The sequence below is a fragment of the Chiloscyllium punctatum genome, chromosome 23 (genome assembly GCF_047496795.1).
Source record: "Chiloscyllium punctatum isolate Juve2018m chromosome 23, sChiPun1.3, whole genome shotgun sequence".
NCBI lineage: Eukaryota > Metazoa > Chordata > Chondrichthyes > Orectolobiformes > Hemiscylliidae > Chiloscyllium > Chiloscyllium punctatum.
Window position 1 is genome coordinate 51,490,412 of NC_092761.1, and position 17,863 is coordinate 51,508,274.

General features: G+C 41.0%; 1 protein-coding gene across 1 annotated transcript in view; it reads right to left on the reverse strand.

The window, feature by feature from the left end:
* LOC140494071 (suppressor of tumorigenicity 14 protein-like) overlaps positions 1–17,863 on the reverse strand; it is a 121,599-nt gene that overhangs the window by 23,515 nt on the left and 80,221 nt on the right. The window contains exons 10-12 of the mRNA XM_072592986.1: positions 16,434–16,534; positions 7,990–8,120; positions 7,468–7,572 (exon numbers count right to left, since the gene is read on the reverse strand). Of these exons, the coding sequence (XP_072449087.1) occupies positions 7,468–7,572; positions 7,990–8,120; positions 16,434–16,534 (337 nt within the window). The remainder of the gene's footprint in view (positions 1–7,467; positions 7,573–7,989; positions 8,121–16,433; positions 16,535–17,863) is intronic.

Consider the following 17,863-nt stretch of genomic DNA (forward strand, 5'->3'; position numbering starts at 1 on the left):
TTCATGTTTTGAGAAAGAACATCTGAAGGCAAAAGTAAAAAGACAGCCTCAAATGAGATATTCTGGAGACCAAGCTCCTGCTCCTTAACCCTTTTTTTTTGTTTACTAAACTCCAGTTTTCTTCTCCCACTTCTTTCAGTCTGTCACCTTAAAAGACTAACTCACAATGATATAGTTAATTTGAGTGAGTGGGCAAAATTCTGGCAGATGAAATATAATGGGAAAATGCGAAGTTGTTCAAGATGGCAGGAAGAGTGGGAAAGCAGTCAGAGTCAGAGTCCTACAGCACAAACTGGTCCACGCCGACCAAAAGGAAAGATAGAGAGGCTTTGGAGAGGGTGCTGCCTGGACTGGAGGGCTTGCCCTATGTAGAAAGTTTGAATAAGCTCAGACTTTTCTCTCTGGAGAGGAGGAGGAAGAGAGGAGGTCTGATCAAAGTATACAAGATAATGAGTGGAATAGATAGAGTCAATAGCCAGAGACTTTTCCCCAGGGCAGGATTGACTGGTACGAGGAATATTTTGAAGATATTAAGAGGAAGGTATAAAGGAGATGTCAGAGGTAGGTTCTTTATGCAGAGAGTTGTGAATGTATAGAATGCGTTGCCAGCTGTGGTGGTGGAAGCAGAGTCATTGGGGACATTTAAGCAACTGCTGGACATGCACATGGATAGCAGTGAGTTGAGAAGTGTGTAGGTTAAGTTATTATATTTTACATTAGGATTATGGGTGGCACGGTGGCACAGTGGTTAGCACTGCTGGCTCACAGCGTCAGAGACCCAGGTTCAATTCCCTCCTCAGGCAACTGTCTGTGTGGAGTTTGCCCATTCTCCCAGTGTCTGCATGGGTTTCCTTTGGATGCTCCGGTTTCCTCCCACAGTCCAAAAATGTGCAGGTTAGGTGAATTGGTCATGCTAAATTGCCCATAGTGTTAGGGGAATGGGTCTGGGTGGGTTGCTCTTCAGAGGGTCAGTGTGGACTTGTTGGGCCGAAGGGCCTGTTTCCACACTGTAAGTAATCTAATCTAAACCTCGGCACAACATCGTGGCCAAAGGGCCTGTTTTGTGCTGTACTTTTCTATGTTCTAAAATGCCCACCAATGTGAACCCCATTTCCCTGCACTTGATCCATATCCTTCTAATCCTTTCCTACCCATGTATCTGTCCAAATCCCTTTTAAATGTTGTTAACGTTGTTAACGCCTCAAACACTTTCACTGGCAGCTCATTCCATATTCATACCACCCTCAGAAAATATTTATTCTCTCCCCTCTAACCTTAATCTGATACTTTCCAGTCCTCAATTCCCCAACCCTGAAGACTGAGTGCATTTACCTTATCCATGATCTTATACACTTCTAATAAAGATCCCCCCTCCAGTCTTCTAAGATGGAGAGAAAAATGTCCTAGCTTGTCCAGCCTCTCCCTATAACTCAGACCATTGAGTCTTGGCAAACTCCTTGTAAATTTCTTCTGCACTCTTTCCAATTTAATATCCTTCACATAGCAAAGTGACTGAAACTGAACACAATACTCCAAAGTGTGGCCTTACCAATGTCTTGTACAACTGCAACATAATTTCCCAACTTCTATACTCAGTGCCCTGTCTGATGAAGGCCACTGTGCCAAAAGCCTTCTTCACTGAGCTACCTGTGACTCACTTTTCACCTGAACTCCAAGGTCCCTCTGTTCCACTACGCTCCTTAAGACCCTACCATTCACCATGAAACTCCTACCTTGATTTGACTTTGCAAAATGCAAGCCCTCACACTTATCTATATTAAACTCAACTTGCCAATTCTCAGCCTACTTTCCCAGCTGATCAAGGTCCTGTTGCAATTTCTGATAACCTTCTCACTGTCCACGATATCGCCAATTTTAGTGTCATCCACAAATTTACTAATCATGCCTTGTATATTCTCAACCAAATCACTGATACAGATATCAAACGGCAAAGTGCCCAGCACCAACTTAAGGCACTCCACTAGTCACAGACCTCCAGTCCGACAAGCATCCTTCCACTATTACCCTCTGCCTCCTACCATCAAGCCAATTATGTGTCAAATTTGCCAGCTCCCACTAGATTCCATGCAATCTAACCTTCCAGAGCAGACCACTATGTGGAACCTTATCAAAGGCCTTACTTAAACAGAAAACAACTAAAATTCTGAGATTATAGAGGGATTTTGGGGTTCTAGTGCAGCAGTCACAGAAAGTTAGTTGCAAGTACAGCATGGAAATCAAAAAGCTAATGGGATGCTATCCTTTATTACAAGAGAAATTGAATATAAAAATAAGAATATTAAGCTTCACTTTTACAGGGCATTGGTCAAACTTTATCTTGAGTAATGTGTGCAGTTTTGGTGTTATTAAAGGAAGTAACAAAAGGAACTAGTTGCTGACATCCAAATTTGATCACACAACTATAATTACTGCATCACTGAGGATCTTCACTCAAAATCCTTCCCTAAAACCCTTTCTATCTCACTTTCTTCAAAGATATTCTTAAAGCATTTTATTTTTTGCTAAGCTTTTGGTCATCTCATCCAATTTCTCCTTCAGTTTGCTTTACGGTTCATCTTTGGAACATTTCATTAGAATTCTACATAAACACAAGCTCCTTTTCCTTTTCTTTATGAAATCTTATTCAACTTACTATGCCCAAGCTGCTCCAGTACAGTGACAACATTGGCATCTATGTGACAAACTTGCTGAGGCAGATCTCTGTTTAATTCTTCTTTGGCCTCAGGGGAAGTGTCAGAGGACTGGAGAACAAGTAATGTGGTTCCACTTTTTCAGAGGGGTGGTAGAGAAAAACCAGGAAATTACAAACTGGTGAGTCTCACATCAATGGTAGGAAAACTACTGGAGAAAACTTTGAAAGAGTGAATTAATACCCAATTAGACAGGCATGGGTTAATTCACAATAGTCAGCATAATTTTGTCAGATAGAAGTCATGACTGACCAATTTGTTAGAATTTTTTGAAAATGCAAACCAGTGTGTGGATGAGGGAAGTTTAGTTGAGGTAGTGTATATGGATTTTAGCAAAGCTTTCGACAACATCCCTCATGGGAGACTGATTAAGAAGGTTAAAGCACATGGAATTGAGGGAAACTTGGAGAGATGGATCAGAAACTGGCTTAGGAGTAGGACACAAAGGATAGTGGTAGAAGGCTGTGCGACTGACTGGTGGCCGGTTTCCAGTGGTATACCACAGGGGTCAGTACTGGAGCCCTTAAAGTTTGTGATATACATAAATGATATAGATGAAACTGTGAGGGGTCTGTTAAGCAAATTTGGAGGGGACACTAAGAATGATAGTTTATAGGAAGATATAAATGGTTTAGTCAGGTGGGCAAATGAGTGGCAGATGGTATTTACCCCGATAAGCCAAGGTGTAGAAGAAACAAGATGAGGGAGTATTTAATGAATGGCAGGGCACTGAGTAGCTTAGAGGAACAGAGGGATCATGGAGAAACTATTCACAGATCCCTGAAGTCAGCACAGCATGTGAATAGGATAGTTAAGGTGGCATATGAGACATTGTGGCATAAAGTATAGGAGCAAGGATGTAATGTGCAGAGGTTGGTTAGGCCACAAATGGAGAAGTTGTGTGCAGTTCTGGTCACCTCACTGCAGGAAGGATGTGATAGCACTACAAGGGATATAAAGAAGATTCACCAGAATGTTGCCTGGGATGGAGAATTTGAGCTATAAAGAGAAACTAGATAGGCTTTGACTGTTTTCTTTAAAGCAATGAAGACTGACAGGAGACATGATTGAGGTGTATAAGATTATGGGGGTTATGGACAGGGTAACTAGAGTGCAGCTATTCATGTTGATTGAAGGGTCAATCATGAGGGCAAAGTTTTAGGGTAAGGGGCAGGAAATCCAGAGGGGATTTGGCTAAAAACATTTTTACTCAGCGGGTGATGGGAATCTGGAAAGCATTGTCTGAGAATGTAGTGGACACTGGTATTCATATAACATTTTAAAAATATTTTGACAAGTACTTCAAATATCATAATATTCAAGGATATGGGACAAATGCAGGAAATTGAGATTAGCGCATTTTCAGTGGTAGCTATGTAGGTAAAGACTTGATGGGCTAAAGAGCCTTTTTTGTGTGGTATGATTCCATGTCCTGTGACAAAAAGCAGAACAATTTAACCTGGCCAATTACCACCCCAGTTCTGAACTCTCAATTAACAATATCCACGATGTGGGCTACAAAGTGGCAAGTGACGATTGTTCCACACAAACAGTTCACAGAGAGATTTTGTTAGGTTAAGCAAGAGGACAAAACATTGGTAGATGGAGCATAATATTAGAAAATGTGAACTTGTTAATTTTGGAAGGGAGATCAAAAGGACACAATATTACTGGTGTCCGGGATTAGGGATAACTAACATGGTTTTGTGAAGGGTAGGTCGTGCCTCACAAACTTTACTGAATTCTTTCAGAAGGTGACCAAACAAGTGGATAAGGGTAAAGTGGTTGATGTGGTGTATATGGATTTGAGTAAGGCATTTGATAAGGTTTCCCGTGGTAGGCGATTGCACAAAATACAGAGGCATGGAATTGAGGGTGATTTAGTGGTTTGGATCAGAAATTGGCGAGCTGAAAGAAGACAGAAGATGGTGGTTGATGGGAAATGTTCATCTTGGAGTTCAGTTACTAGTGGCATACCACAAGGATCTGTTTTGTGTCCACTGCTGTTTGTCATTTTTATAAATGACCTGGACGAGGATGTAGAAGGATGGGTTAGCAAATTTGCAGGTGACACTAAGGTCGATGGAGTTGTGGATGCAGTACTGAAGGATGTTGCAGGTTACAGAGGGACATAGATAAGCTGCAGAGCTGGGCTGAGAGGTGGCAAATGGAGTTTAATGCGGGCAAATGTGAGGTGATTCACTTTGGAAGATGCAACTGGAATGCCGAGTACTGGGCTATTGGTAAGATTCTTGGTAGCGTAGATGAACAGAGAAATCTCTGTGTCCAGGTACATAGACCTCTGAAAGTTGCCACCCGGATTTAGGGCTGTTAAGAAGGCGAACGGTATGTTAGCTTTTATTAGCAGAGGGATTGAGTTTCAGAGCAACGATGTCATGCTGCAGCTGTACAAAACTCTGGTGTGGTCGCACTTGGAGTATTGTGTACAGTTCAGGTCACTGCACTATAGGAAGGATGTGGAAGCTTTGGAAAGGGTTCAGAGGTGATTTACTTGGAAATTGCCTGGTATGGAGGGAAGATTTTATGAAGAAAGACTGAGAGACATGAGGCTGATTTCATTAGAGAGAAGGTGGTTGAAACGTGACTTAATTGAGACACAAAAGATAATCAGAGGTTTAGAAAGAGCCTTTTTCCTTGGATGATGATGGCTAGGATGAGGGGACATAGCTTTAAATTGAGGGCTAATAGATATAGGACAGATGTCAAAGGTAGTTTCTTTACTCAGAGCAGAAGGGGTGTGGAATGGTCTGCGTGCAACAGTAGTAGATTCGCCAATTTTAAGGTTATTTAAATGGTCACTGGATAGACATTTGGATGAAAATGGAATAGTGTAGATTCGATGGGCTTCAGATTGGTTCCACAGGTCAGCACAACATTGAGGCCGAAGGGCTTGTACTGTGCTATAATGTTCTATGGAGAGATTGCCTTCAGTAAAAGTTGAACTGATTCAAAATCTAATTATAATCTAGAATAATGAAAGGTGATCTCATTATAACATAAATGATTGTTAAGGGGCTTGACAGGATAAACGTCGAGAGGATATTTTCCCTTCATGGGGGAGTCTCAGACCAAAGGGCATATTCTCAGAATAAAATGGATAGCTATTTAAATCTGAGGTGAGGCGGAATTTATTCTCGCAGGGGCTTGAGTGCCTTTGCAACTCCTTCCCACATTGAGCGCTATGGGGCCAGAGTCCTTGTGCATATTTAAGGCTGAGACAAATTCATGATCAATAGGGAAATTAAGGGTATGCGGAAAGGGCAGGAAAATAGAGGTGAGGAATGTCATCGGAGCAGCCTCAGTCCTATTGTATGGCTACAATATGTCAGAAGCGAGAATTCCTGCAGTGTGTAATTCACGTCCCAAAACCTATTCATCACTGACAAAACACAAATCAAGAGTGTGATAGAATACTTCCCACTTGCCTGGATGAGTGTAGCTCCAACAACACAAGAAGGTTGGCACTATCCAGGACAGAGCAGCCCGCTAGATAGTCACCACATCTGCAAATAGTTACTCCCTCCCACCTTACAGCAGTGTCAACTACACTCAAGAATGCACTGCTGAAATTCAGAGTTCCTAAAACAGTATCATCCAAAACCATGACAACTACCATCTACAAGGATAAGGGTAGCAGACACATGAGAACACCATCTGCTAAATACCCCTCCAAACCACGCACCATGCTGTCTTGGAACTATATTGCTGTTCCTTTAATGTCATTGGTCAAAATCTTGGAATTCCCTCCCTCCTACCCAACAACATTGTGAACCAACCTACAGCAGTTCAAGGTAGCACCTCATCAGATTTTCAACAGCAATTAGGGATGGGCTAGAATTGCTGGACCCACATGCCATGAATGAATAAAAAGTGATGTTGTTTCCTGGCTGGATCCCTAATTGTCCTTGAGAAAGTGGTGCAAAGCTGCCTTCTTGACCTGCTGCTGTGTGTGATTCAGATACACACACAGTGCAATTAGGGAGGTAGTTCCAGAATTTCAAGTCAGTAACAGTGAAGGAATGTTGATGACTGGACTGGAGCACAGAAGGTTAGCAGCTTTGTGTTAGTCTTCTGAATTGTTGAAAGCAGGAAGAGGTATAGTTTTAAGGAACAGCAAAACAAATTTTCATTTTCAGAGTTAAGAGTACGAGCCTATTCCTGTATTGCAATCTCATTATAAGAGTTTTTAAATTCATTCTAGAAAACTACTAAAGCACTGGAATCAATGGGAGATACAGGGAGAAGCATGTTTCAAGTTACTAGCCAAATAATTGCGGAGATATTTATGAAAAAAAACTCTCCCAGTCCAGCAACATTTCTATTACAACTGTTGCCACTTCATAGAATCTGTTCCTGATTTCACATCACACACTCAGAGAGGATCATCCTTCAAAGAGGGAGCTGAATAATTAATATTACTTGGGATGTAGCACTTTGTACAAATTAAATTATCTCAGGTTGTTATCTTTTGGTTGGAGCTCAAGATACCCAGACTCATGCTGTTATATTTTATAGAGCATTGTTTCATTGTATACACATTCTCATGCACTCATCCTGCTCTGTGGCTTTTGTCAATCTTTCAGCAGATGCTGTTCCAGAGCTTTCTTTTCTCTCATTCAGGATAGGGCACGTATAGTACATTTCTCATAATTATAAGACACCTACAACACCCATTATTACACAGGCACAAGCCCACCTTCACCAAAAGAAAACATTTGGTAAAAAGGACACTCACTGCAGCCGATTTCATCGCTGTGGTCCCCACAGTCGTTCCAGCCATCACACTTCAGGTCGTTCCCAATACAATTGCCATTCTTGCAAGCTAACTTGTCGGTACAGGCTGTTTTTGGGAGGTTGGGGGTGCGAGAGAGAGAGACAGACAGACAGACAAGATCGATTAGTTCTTCGATTTTCACAAACTGTTAATGCTACTCATTGTTGATGTGTAAGCAAACGCAAAGCACTCTTTAGCAGCATTATTAGGGCAGATGTAGGTAAATAACCAAAGTTACATTTCAAGGCAGTCACCAGTAGTGCAGCAATTAAAATCAGGGAGACACACACTGGGAGTCAAGACAGACAGAGATAGATTTAGAACAACTATCTGTGAGCATGTGCATGTTACATGAAATGAAGCTGAAGAGACATATCAGAGTGAGTTTGGGCTGCTTTAATCATTCTATGCATCACCTCCTTGTAACCTCCCACCGTTTCTCTCATCTGTCCCCACACCCTTAATCATCCCTCTGCAACTTACATGTACTCGGGTCGTAAGGTTCAAAAGTAGCAAAAAATCCCCGATCTGACTCTGCTTCATTAGAGTGGAATCTCACTGTCATCTCATTTCCATGACCCAGTTTAATTTGTGTTGATTGCTTTCCACAGATCCTGAAACATGCACAGAATACAGATAATCCAACAGCAACGAGCAGAGGGCCCTTCAAACACAGTAAAACAAGTCTGGATACTTAAAAGAAATTATTACATAATAATGAAGACCTATTGAGACAGGTTAAAAAAGGTAAAATCAGTATAGTCCTAGAGATGTTCTCCCATTAAAAAGAGATGTCTAGAGATGATTTAACCAGAGGGTCACCATGCCTAAGGTGAAGGGGGTGCGGGGTCAGGGAGAATGTTCAAGAGAGTCCTTCATGGTAACCTCAGCAGGTGCAGGAATTGAACCCACACTGTTGGCCTCCCTGCATTGCAAACCAGCCATCCAGCCAACTGAGCTAACCAACTCCCTTGTATTTGACCAACTTGTCAAATTTATATTTTAAAAAAACTTTCTTGAAGGTATAGAGATATATAAATAGGAAAACAGAAGTTTGGGAGGTGGAGGAATGCTAGCTGAAGGCAGGGCCATCAATGGTGGAGCACTTAGCTCCACTGAGTAAGCTCAAAAACTTCGAACTGGAGTTGCAGAGGGTCAAGGGGCAGGAGGACATGGTCAAGGTTATTGAGAGATCAAAAATAACAATTTCAGAAGCAAAATCAGAACTAGTACGGGATACTAGTTTGGTCTCAGCTTTGTGCACATTTTCTGGGCATGACAATCTAGGAAGCATGTATGCATTGGACAGAAGACACAAAATGATTATACAAATGGTTAAGAGATGAGGAAGTTATGTTGTTAAGATGGAATAGAGAAGCTGGGATCATTCTCCTTGGAGAAAAAGCTCTAGAGTGACAGAAGATCTTACAGAGTGTTAAAATTCATGAGGGGGAGGTGGGGCTGGAACAGAGCTGACAGAAAAAATTCTTGAAGGCTCAGTGATTAGTACTTCTGCATCACAGCACCAGGGACCCGGCTTCAATTCTAGCCTCGAGTGGAGTTTGCACAATTCTCCCCATTAATTTTTTGTGATTTTCTCTCTGCCTCAATTAATTGGATTTTAGGTTATCCCCTTCATTTGCTATTTAGATGTTGACACTTTACTCACGTCATTTGTATGATCTGTTGATATCGCTGCTATAAATTCTCTGCGTACGTATCACCTGAAGGGGCAGCACTTCAAAAGATTATAATTTTAAATAAAGCTGTTGGACTATACTCTGCAGTCATGTGACTTCAGGCATTAAGAAGGCAGGAGACAAATTACTTGGTATAGTATTCCTTGACTCTGACCTGATTGTGTAGTCGCAATATGTATATGACTATTTGTGTTCAGTTTCTAGTCAACAGTCGCGTCCAGGATATAAACAGTGGTGGATTCCATTAAAAGTCAAGGAACAGTGGCTAGAGTTTATCTTGTTGGTGGTGGTCATTGCCTGCTGGCACTTGAGTGGCATGAATATCAATTGCCAATTGTCAGTCTAACCTGAGTTGTTTGGGTCTTGTTGCACTTGAACATGAGCTGTTTTAGTATCTGAGGAGTCACCAATGGTATTGAACATATGCAATCATTAATGAACATCCCCACTTCTGACATTATGATGGAAGGAGAGGATGAAACAGTTTATGATAATTGGGACAAAACACTAGGCCTAAGGAATGCCTACAATGACAGGCTGACAGTAAGTTAGACAGAGCAGCTTGGCAGATATCTTTCAACTCCAGGAGCACTAGGGTTCCTGGATGTCATAGTCATTAGCATTCTGCAGCAGGTGTCACTGAAGAACTGACATAAAGCATTATAGTTTGGTTTCTGTTGTCACACTGAAAAGTGTGTAATTTTTATAACCGTGAAACTTTTATTTTCAGCTGATAAATGAAATTTCAATACTTAACCCGAGAGTGCATTTTGTGCAATATTGCAAGGTTTGTAGTTCAGGTTGAGGTTTAGGGTGTAGGTTTGCTCGCTGAGCTGTAGGTTTGATATCCAGACGTTTCATTACCTGGCTAGGTAACATCATCAGTGGCTACCTCCAAGTGAAGCGAAGCTGTTGTCTCCTGCTTTCTATTTATATCTTTCTCCTGGATGGGGTTCCTGGGGTTTGTGGTGATGTCATTTCCGGTTCGTTTTCTAAGGGGTTGATAGATGGCATCTAGATCTCTGGGTTTGTTTATGGCATTGTGGTTGGAGTGCCAGGCCTCTAGGAATTCTCTGGCATGTTTTTGCTTCACCTGTCCCAGGATAGATGTGTTGTCCCAGTCAAAATGGTGGGTTTTTTTCATCCGTGTGTAGGGCTACGAGGGAGAGAGGGTCGTGTCTTTTTGTGGCTAGCTGGTGTTCGTGTATCCTGGTGACTAACCTTCTTCCTGTTTGACCTATGTAGTGTTGGAATTTTGTAGATGACGTTGGTTTTGTCCATGGGTTGTACTGGGTCTTTTAAGTTTGTTAGTTTTTGTTTGAGAATGTTGGTGGGTTTGTGTGCTACTAGGATTCCGAGGGGTCTTAGTAGTCTGGCTGTCATTTCTGAAACTTCTTTGATGTATGGTAAGGTGGTTAGGGTTTCTGGCTGTGTTTGGTTTGCATGTCGTGGTTTGTTCTTGAGGAATCTGTGGACTGTATTTTTTTGAGTATCTGTTCTTCTTGAATACGTTGTATAGGTGGTTCTCCTCTGTTTTCCGAAATTTGTCTGTGCTGCAGTGTGTGGTGGCGGCTTGTTGGAATAGTGTTCTGATACAGCTTTGTTTGTGTGTGTTGGGATGGTTGCTGATGTAGTTAACAGGAAGAAAGTTAGCCACCAGGATACACGAACACCAGCTAGCCACAAAAAGACACGACCCTCTCTCCCTCTTAGCTCTACACACGGATGAAAAAAACCCACCATTTCGACTGGGACAACACATCTATCCTGAGACAGGCTAAGCAAAGACATGCCAGAGAATTCCTAGAGGCCTGGCACTCCAACCACAATGCCATAAACAAACCCATAGATCTAGATACCATCTATCAACCCCTCAGAAAACGAACAGGAAATGACATCACCACAAACTCCAGGAACCCCATCCAGGTCAAAAACATAAATAGAAAGCAGGAGACAACAGCTTCACTTCACTTGTAGGTCGCCACTGATGATGTTACCTAGCCAGGTAATGAAACGTCTGGATATCAAACCTACAGCTCAATGAGCAAACCTACACCTCTTTGTGCAATATTCTCACCTACTCAGGTCGAAACATATCAAAAGTTTACATGACAATCTCACAATCAATATTACTGAGCAAGTCTTTCGTGTAGTCAGTTATTATATTACAGGAGATGGCCATTCAGTCTATCAAGTTCATTATGTGGAGGTGCCAATGTTGGACTAGAGTGGACAAAGTTAAAACTTGCACACTAGGTTATAGGCCAACAGGTATATTTGGAAGCACTAGCTTTCAGAGCAGCATTCGATCTTTATAAAATAGGCAACAGGGTTAGATAGAGAATCTGGATCGGCGCAGGCTTGGAGGGCCAAAAGGCCTGTTCCTGTACTGTAATTTTCTTTGTTCTTAGTTCACAAGTTGGAACACATACACAGAACAATAGAAAATAAGTACAGGAAACATTTATAGATCACATCTTTAAAATTACACCCCTGTATGGGTTCATGTTCAGAAGTACAAGTGATCACAAGTCCGACATTTGCAAGTTGGGGAGTCCATGCAATTTGCATATTCTGATGGTTTTTTTGTTAGTAATGTCTTGCATTTAATAAAAAAAAACTGAGAAAAGGAGCTGAGGAAAGTGCCTTTAAAACCAAACTCCTTTAGACAATTCTTTAACTGTAGAAGAAGCATCTGACTTGAATTAATATTAAAATATTAATTGCAATGTCACCTCAGATAGGTGAGGGAAGATCAAAATTAATTGGTTGTGTGCCCAGATGATATTCACCAAGGGCAATGAAGCATTTGAGACAGGTGTCCTGTGAGCTTCTATCACATATCATCTTAAATCAATTGAGACAAATATAGTTTCCTGAGACTGGAAGCTGGTTTGTCCTTGTTCCTACTTTCCAACAAGGGGACAAAGCAGAGACAAAGACTACAGGCCTATCAACCTGATTGTCATTATTGGAAATAAGTAAGGAGGGAAGAAGGATGCATTTAATATTCAATTGGAAAGAGAAAGATTCATTAGAAATTCAAAATATGTGCATGAACCTACTCAAACCTTCTTGTTCAGAATTAAAATCAGGCTACTGGGATTCCGCAAAAAGGAAAGGTTACGTCTAACAAACATGAACAAAATATTTTTTTTTGGAGAAGTTGTATGAGGGAAGCCCAGAAAACATCATCACCAGGGTACTCAGAATGCCTTTGTAAAGGTAACTTTCACTTGGTTTCTTCTTCACAAGACAGAACCTTCTGGTATCCGTGCAAAGGTTGATAGGGCATCTAAAAATTGGCTCCACTCTCACAAACAAAACTTAAGGTTAATGGATGTAGTTGAATTTAAAGTTAAGTTATTGATGGTGCCTTCCTTGGATTGGTCTTAGACCTGATACTTTTCTGGATTTTTATTAATAACCTGCAGCATTGGAAATTTTGCAGATTATAGGGAAACCTGCCAAATAATGAGATGGAGAAAAACTGCAAAAAGCTGCAACAGAAACAGCTTTGAGTAGTTCTGCATGAAACACAGATGCAGCAGGTAATCAGGAAGGCTAATGGAATGTTGGCCCTTATTTTAAGTGGTTTGGAGTTTAAGGGTACGGCTGTCTTACTGCAACTGTGAGATCACATCTAAAGTATTGAGAGTGACAATTCAGAGAAGGTTCACTAGAATGATCCATGGTATTGAGGGACTGTCTTGAGTAAAGGCTAAACATAAAAGGAGATAAATCAATGGCTGAAGAGGTGATGTGTTGTTCAGGGATTCAGGTTTTTGGACAATTGGAATGTGTTTTGGGTGAGAAAAGACCTTTTCAAAACAGGGTCTAACCTGAACTGAAAAGGGACCGATATCTTAGCAGATATGCTAAGTTCCATTAAGGGAGACTTTATACTGCTGCAGAGGGGGTGTGGAGGAATTCTAAGTAGCAAGGTAAACCGAAAGATTGATGGGGAAGGTTCTGAACATGAAGAGAGCATGTCAGTTAGAAAAGGAAGATGAGAGACTCAGAGTATAAAGTAACTTTGAAGAGCTAAATTGCATTTATTTCAATGTAAGGAATCTTACAGGTAAAGTTGATGAACTCAGGGCACGTTAGGAACATGGAATTGGGACAGCTAACTATTACAGAAACTGGCAGCTCAATGTTCTGGGTTTTAGAAGCTATAGAAAGGATGAGAAAGGAGGCAAGATAGTTGGCAAGAAAGATGGGGGAGTGCTTTTTGATTAAAGAATATATTATTGTTGTAACTAGGGAAGATGTTTCTGAAAAAGCATCCGGTAAAAATATATGAGTACAAATTGGAAATAAGAAAGGAAAGATCACCTTGATGGGATTTACTATAGGGCCCCCAATAGTAAGAGAGAAATTGAGAAACAGAGATGTAGGGAGATCGCAGATAATAAAGTAATAAGCATAATAAAGTTGTAATAATGGGGGACTTTTAACTTTCCAAACATTGATTGGGCTACCATAGTGATAAAGGTTTAGACAGTGAAGAATTTGTCAAATGTGTTCAAGAAAAGTGTCTTTATCAATATGTGGATGCTCCTACAAGAGAAGGAGCAAAACTAGACCATTTTTGGACAATAAGGCAGGGCAGGTGACTGAAATAAAAGTAGGAGACCACCAAGTCTCCTCAATCACAATTCTATTAGTTTCAAAATGGTTGTGGAAAAAGATAAGCCTTCCAATAAAGGTTAAAGCTTTTAACTGGAATAAGGCAAATTTTAATGGTATAAGACAAGAACTTGCAAAAGTTAATTGGAGTAATTGTTTGCAGGAAAGGGATGTCTGACAAGTGGGAGGCTTTCAAACATGTGGTGACAGGAGTTCAGAGGCATTATGTTTCTGTTAGAGTGAAGAGTAAGGCTGGTTAGATGAAGGAACAATGGATGAATAAAGATAGTGAGGTCCTGGTCAAGAATTTAAAAAGAGAATCTTATTTTAGACATAGACAACTTGGTTCAATTAAATCTCTTAATCTATACGAACACTGCAGGGGCATTCTTAAGAGGTCAAGAAGGCAAAGCGGGGATGTGATAAAAGCATTGGCAGATAAGGTTAAGGATACTCCAAAGATTTCCTACAAATATATTAAGTGTAAGAAGATAACTAGAGAGGGTAGGACACTTTAAAGATCAAGGTGGTTTCTTTGTGCTAAATGCCAGGAGTTGGGAGAGATATTAAATGAAAATTTTGTATCTGTTTTTACTGTGGTAAAAGAAATGGAGTCTGGAGAATGTAGAGAAAAAAAAGTGATGTTTTAAAAACAATTAACATTACAGAAGAGGAACTTCAGGAGGTCCTGGAGAATAGATAAGGTCTATTCGAGAGGTCTTAGATAAATCGCTAATTTATCCCAGAATGTTGTAGGAAATAAGGAAGGAAATTGAAAGATCTCTTGCAGAAATATTTGCATTATCTACAAATATGGGTGAGGTGTCTAATGATGTACTTTTGTTGAAGAAAGGTTGTGAGGAGAAACTGGAGAACTAGACCTGGGAGCCCAACTTTAGTTGTGGTTAAATTGTTTGAGTTAATTGAAGAAGATAGGATTTTTGAACATTTAGAGAGGCAAAAATTAATTTGGAATAGCCAGCATGGTTTTGTGAGTGGAAAATCGATTCACAAACTTGGAGATTTTTTGAAGAAGCTATCAAAAAGATTGATGAGGCAGAGCAGTAGATGTTGTTTACTTTGACTTTATTAAAGTCTTTGACAAGGTTCTGCATGGTAGACTAATTAGTAAAGTTAGGTCATATAGAATTCAGGGTGAGCTTGCCAATTGGATACATAATTGGCTTAATGGCAGGAGACAGCGTGGTACTGGAGAGCTACTTTTCAGATTGGAGGACCACAGGGATCGGTTCTAGGTCCTCTTTTGTTTGACATTTATATAAGTGATTTGGATGAGAACATAGAAGACCCGGTTAGTAAGTTTGTGATTGACACCAAAATTAGTGACATAGTAGACAATGAATGTTTTCTAATATTACAAAAAGAACTTTATCAAATGGGTAAATCAACTGATAAATGGCAGATGGAATTCAATCTGGATAAATGCAAGGTATTGCACTTTGGTACCACAAACAAAAGGTAGAGCATATAGTATTAATGATAGGGCCTTGAGTTGTAGAATAGAGGGACCGAGGGGCACATTTCTTTGAAGTTTGTGTCATATACAGGGTGGTTGAAAAGGCATTTGGCACGCTTGCCTTCATTGTTTAGTCTTTTGACTATAGGAATTGGGAAGTCATGTTGAGGTTGTACAAGACATTCGTGAGGTCTCTTCTGATCGCCTAGTTATAGGAAGGAATTTTGTAAGCTGAAGGTGGCTCTGAAGAGATTACCAGAATGTTGCCAGTTATGGAAGGTTTGAGTTATAAATAAAGGCTGGATAGGCTGGGATTTCTTTCACTGGACTGTAGGAGATTGAGGGGCGAAGTCGTAGTAGTTCATGAAATAATGAGGGGTATAAATAGAGTTCATTGTAGTCACTTCCCTGGAATGGGTAGATTTCAAGACTTGGGGCAAATTTTTAATGTGAGAAGAGAAAGATTTAAAAAGACATGATGGCAGAAATTTTTACAGAGCGAGGTTCATTTGGAACATGAAGGTGGATGTAGATACAATCATGACATTTTAAAGAAAATGAGAAAGGTACATGAATAAGGAGGATTTGGATGGATATGAGCCAGGACCAGGCAGGTGGGACCAGTTTGGTTTGGGATAATGTTCAGCATGGACTGATTGGACTGAAGTGTCTGTTTTCTTGCTGTATGAATAAATGTTGAGAGTCTACTCACAGGAGTTTAGAAGAATGTCTTCATGAAACTATTAAGGCACCTGATAGAATAAATCCTGAGAGGATGCTTACTGTCATGGGAATCTAAGACCAAAGGGCACAGTCTCTGAATAAAAAGGTGCCAATTTAAGTCTGGAAAAATGAGAGGAGGAATTTCTTCTCTCAATGGGTTGCATCTCTTTGGAACACCTTGCCACAGAGAGATGTGGGGGCAGAGTACCTGAGTTTATTTAAGGCTGAGATAGATTCATAATCTATAGGGGAATCAAGGGTTGTGGGAAAGGATAGGAAAAATGAATGCAAGGAATGTCAGATTAGCCATGATCCGACAGAATTGCGGAGTCTCATAGGGCTGAACAGCTTACTCCTGTTCCTATATCTATGGTCTCTCAGTTTGAATAACTCACTTCTGGTCATTTATTTCCACATAATCGTTGCAGACTCCATTCACTGGCTCTTGAAGAAGAAATATCTTGAACTCCACTTTTACCCGCATGGAAGGAGACACCTGAAGAGAAAAATGGTCCACACTCAACACACTTTCATAGATGAAAAGATGGAGACAACACTAGTAATAGACAACATCATTACACCGAAGTCCAGAGGAGGAGAAAATCTACCATCGCCTCTTGATGTTTTTTGACACTTCCATCAACAAATCCCCCACTATCATTATCCTGTGATTCCCATTGATGAGAGAATGGCATATATATGCTGTGGCTAGAACAGCAGGTTAGAGACAAGGGAATCTTGTTTTTTTTTGGCAACAGAAACAGGAAGCCAGATTATCTAAATGACTATAACTTGATATGGGGTATGTGCAATGAGACCTGGATGTCCTTGTTCACCTGTCGCTGAAAGCAAGCTTGCAAGTACAATAGGTGGAGAAAGCAGGAAATATTATATTGGCCTTCTTAGCAAGCAAGCTGAAGTATAGGAGCAGGGATTTCTTGCTGCAATTATACAGGGGCTTGGTGAGACCACACGTGTACAGTTCGGGTCTCACCTGGGGAAGTACAGCAAGGTGTATCAGTCTGATTCCTGGGATGGCAGCACTGACACGTGATGAAATTTTGAACCAGTGAGGATAATAATCACCGGAGGTCAGAAGTATGAGGGGGATGTCAGAACCTTATAAAACTCAAACAGGACTAGACACCAGAAGCAGGAAGGATGTTCCTGATGGCAGATGAGTGTGGAACCAGGGTCACTCTCTGAAGAGTCAAAAAGTGTGGTGCTGGAAAAGCACAAAAGGTCAGGCAGCATCTGGGAGCTGGAGAATCGACGTTCGGGCATAAGCCTTTTATCAGGAATTCCTGATACATGATAAGTGGATACAGGTGGGGGGTAATTCTGATAGGTCTGTGGGTAGAAGAGGTAGGATAAGTCAACAGGGTAGTGCCGAGATGGAGGGTTGGATCTGAGATGAGTTGGTGGAGGAAAGAATTGGAAACTGGTGAAGCCAATGTTGATGCCACGTGCTTGAAGGATCCTAAGGCAGAAGATGAAGTTCTTCCTTCATTTGGCAGATGGCTTTGATTTGATGGTGGAGGCAGCACAGGACTTACATATTGTTGGGGGAGTGGGAGGGGAGGAAAGGGCTTATGTCTGAATCATCGATTCTCCTGCTCCTCGGATTCTGCCTGACCTGCTGTGCTTTCCAGCAACACACACTCGACTCTGATCTGCAGTCCTCACTTTCTCCTGGAGTGGGAGGGGAGGTTGAAGTGGTTAGCCACAGGGCGATAGGGTTGTTTGGTGTGTGTGTCCCAGAGATATTCCCTGAAACGCTCCATGCATTGGCACCCTGTTTCCCATGTAGAGGGGACTACATCAA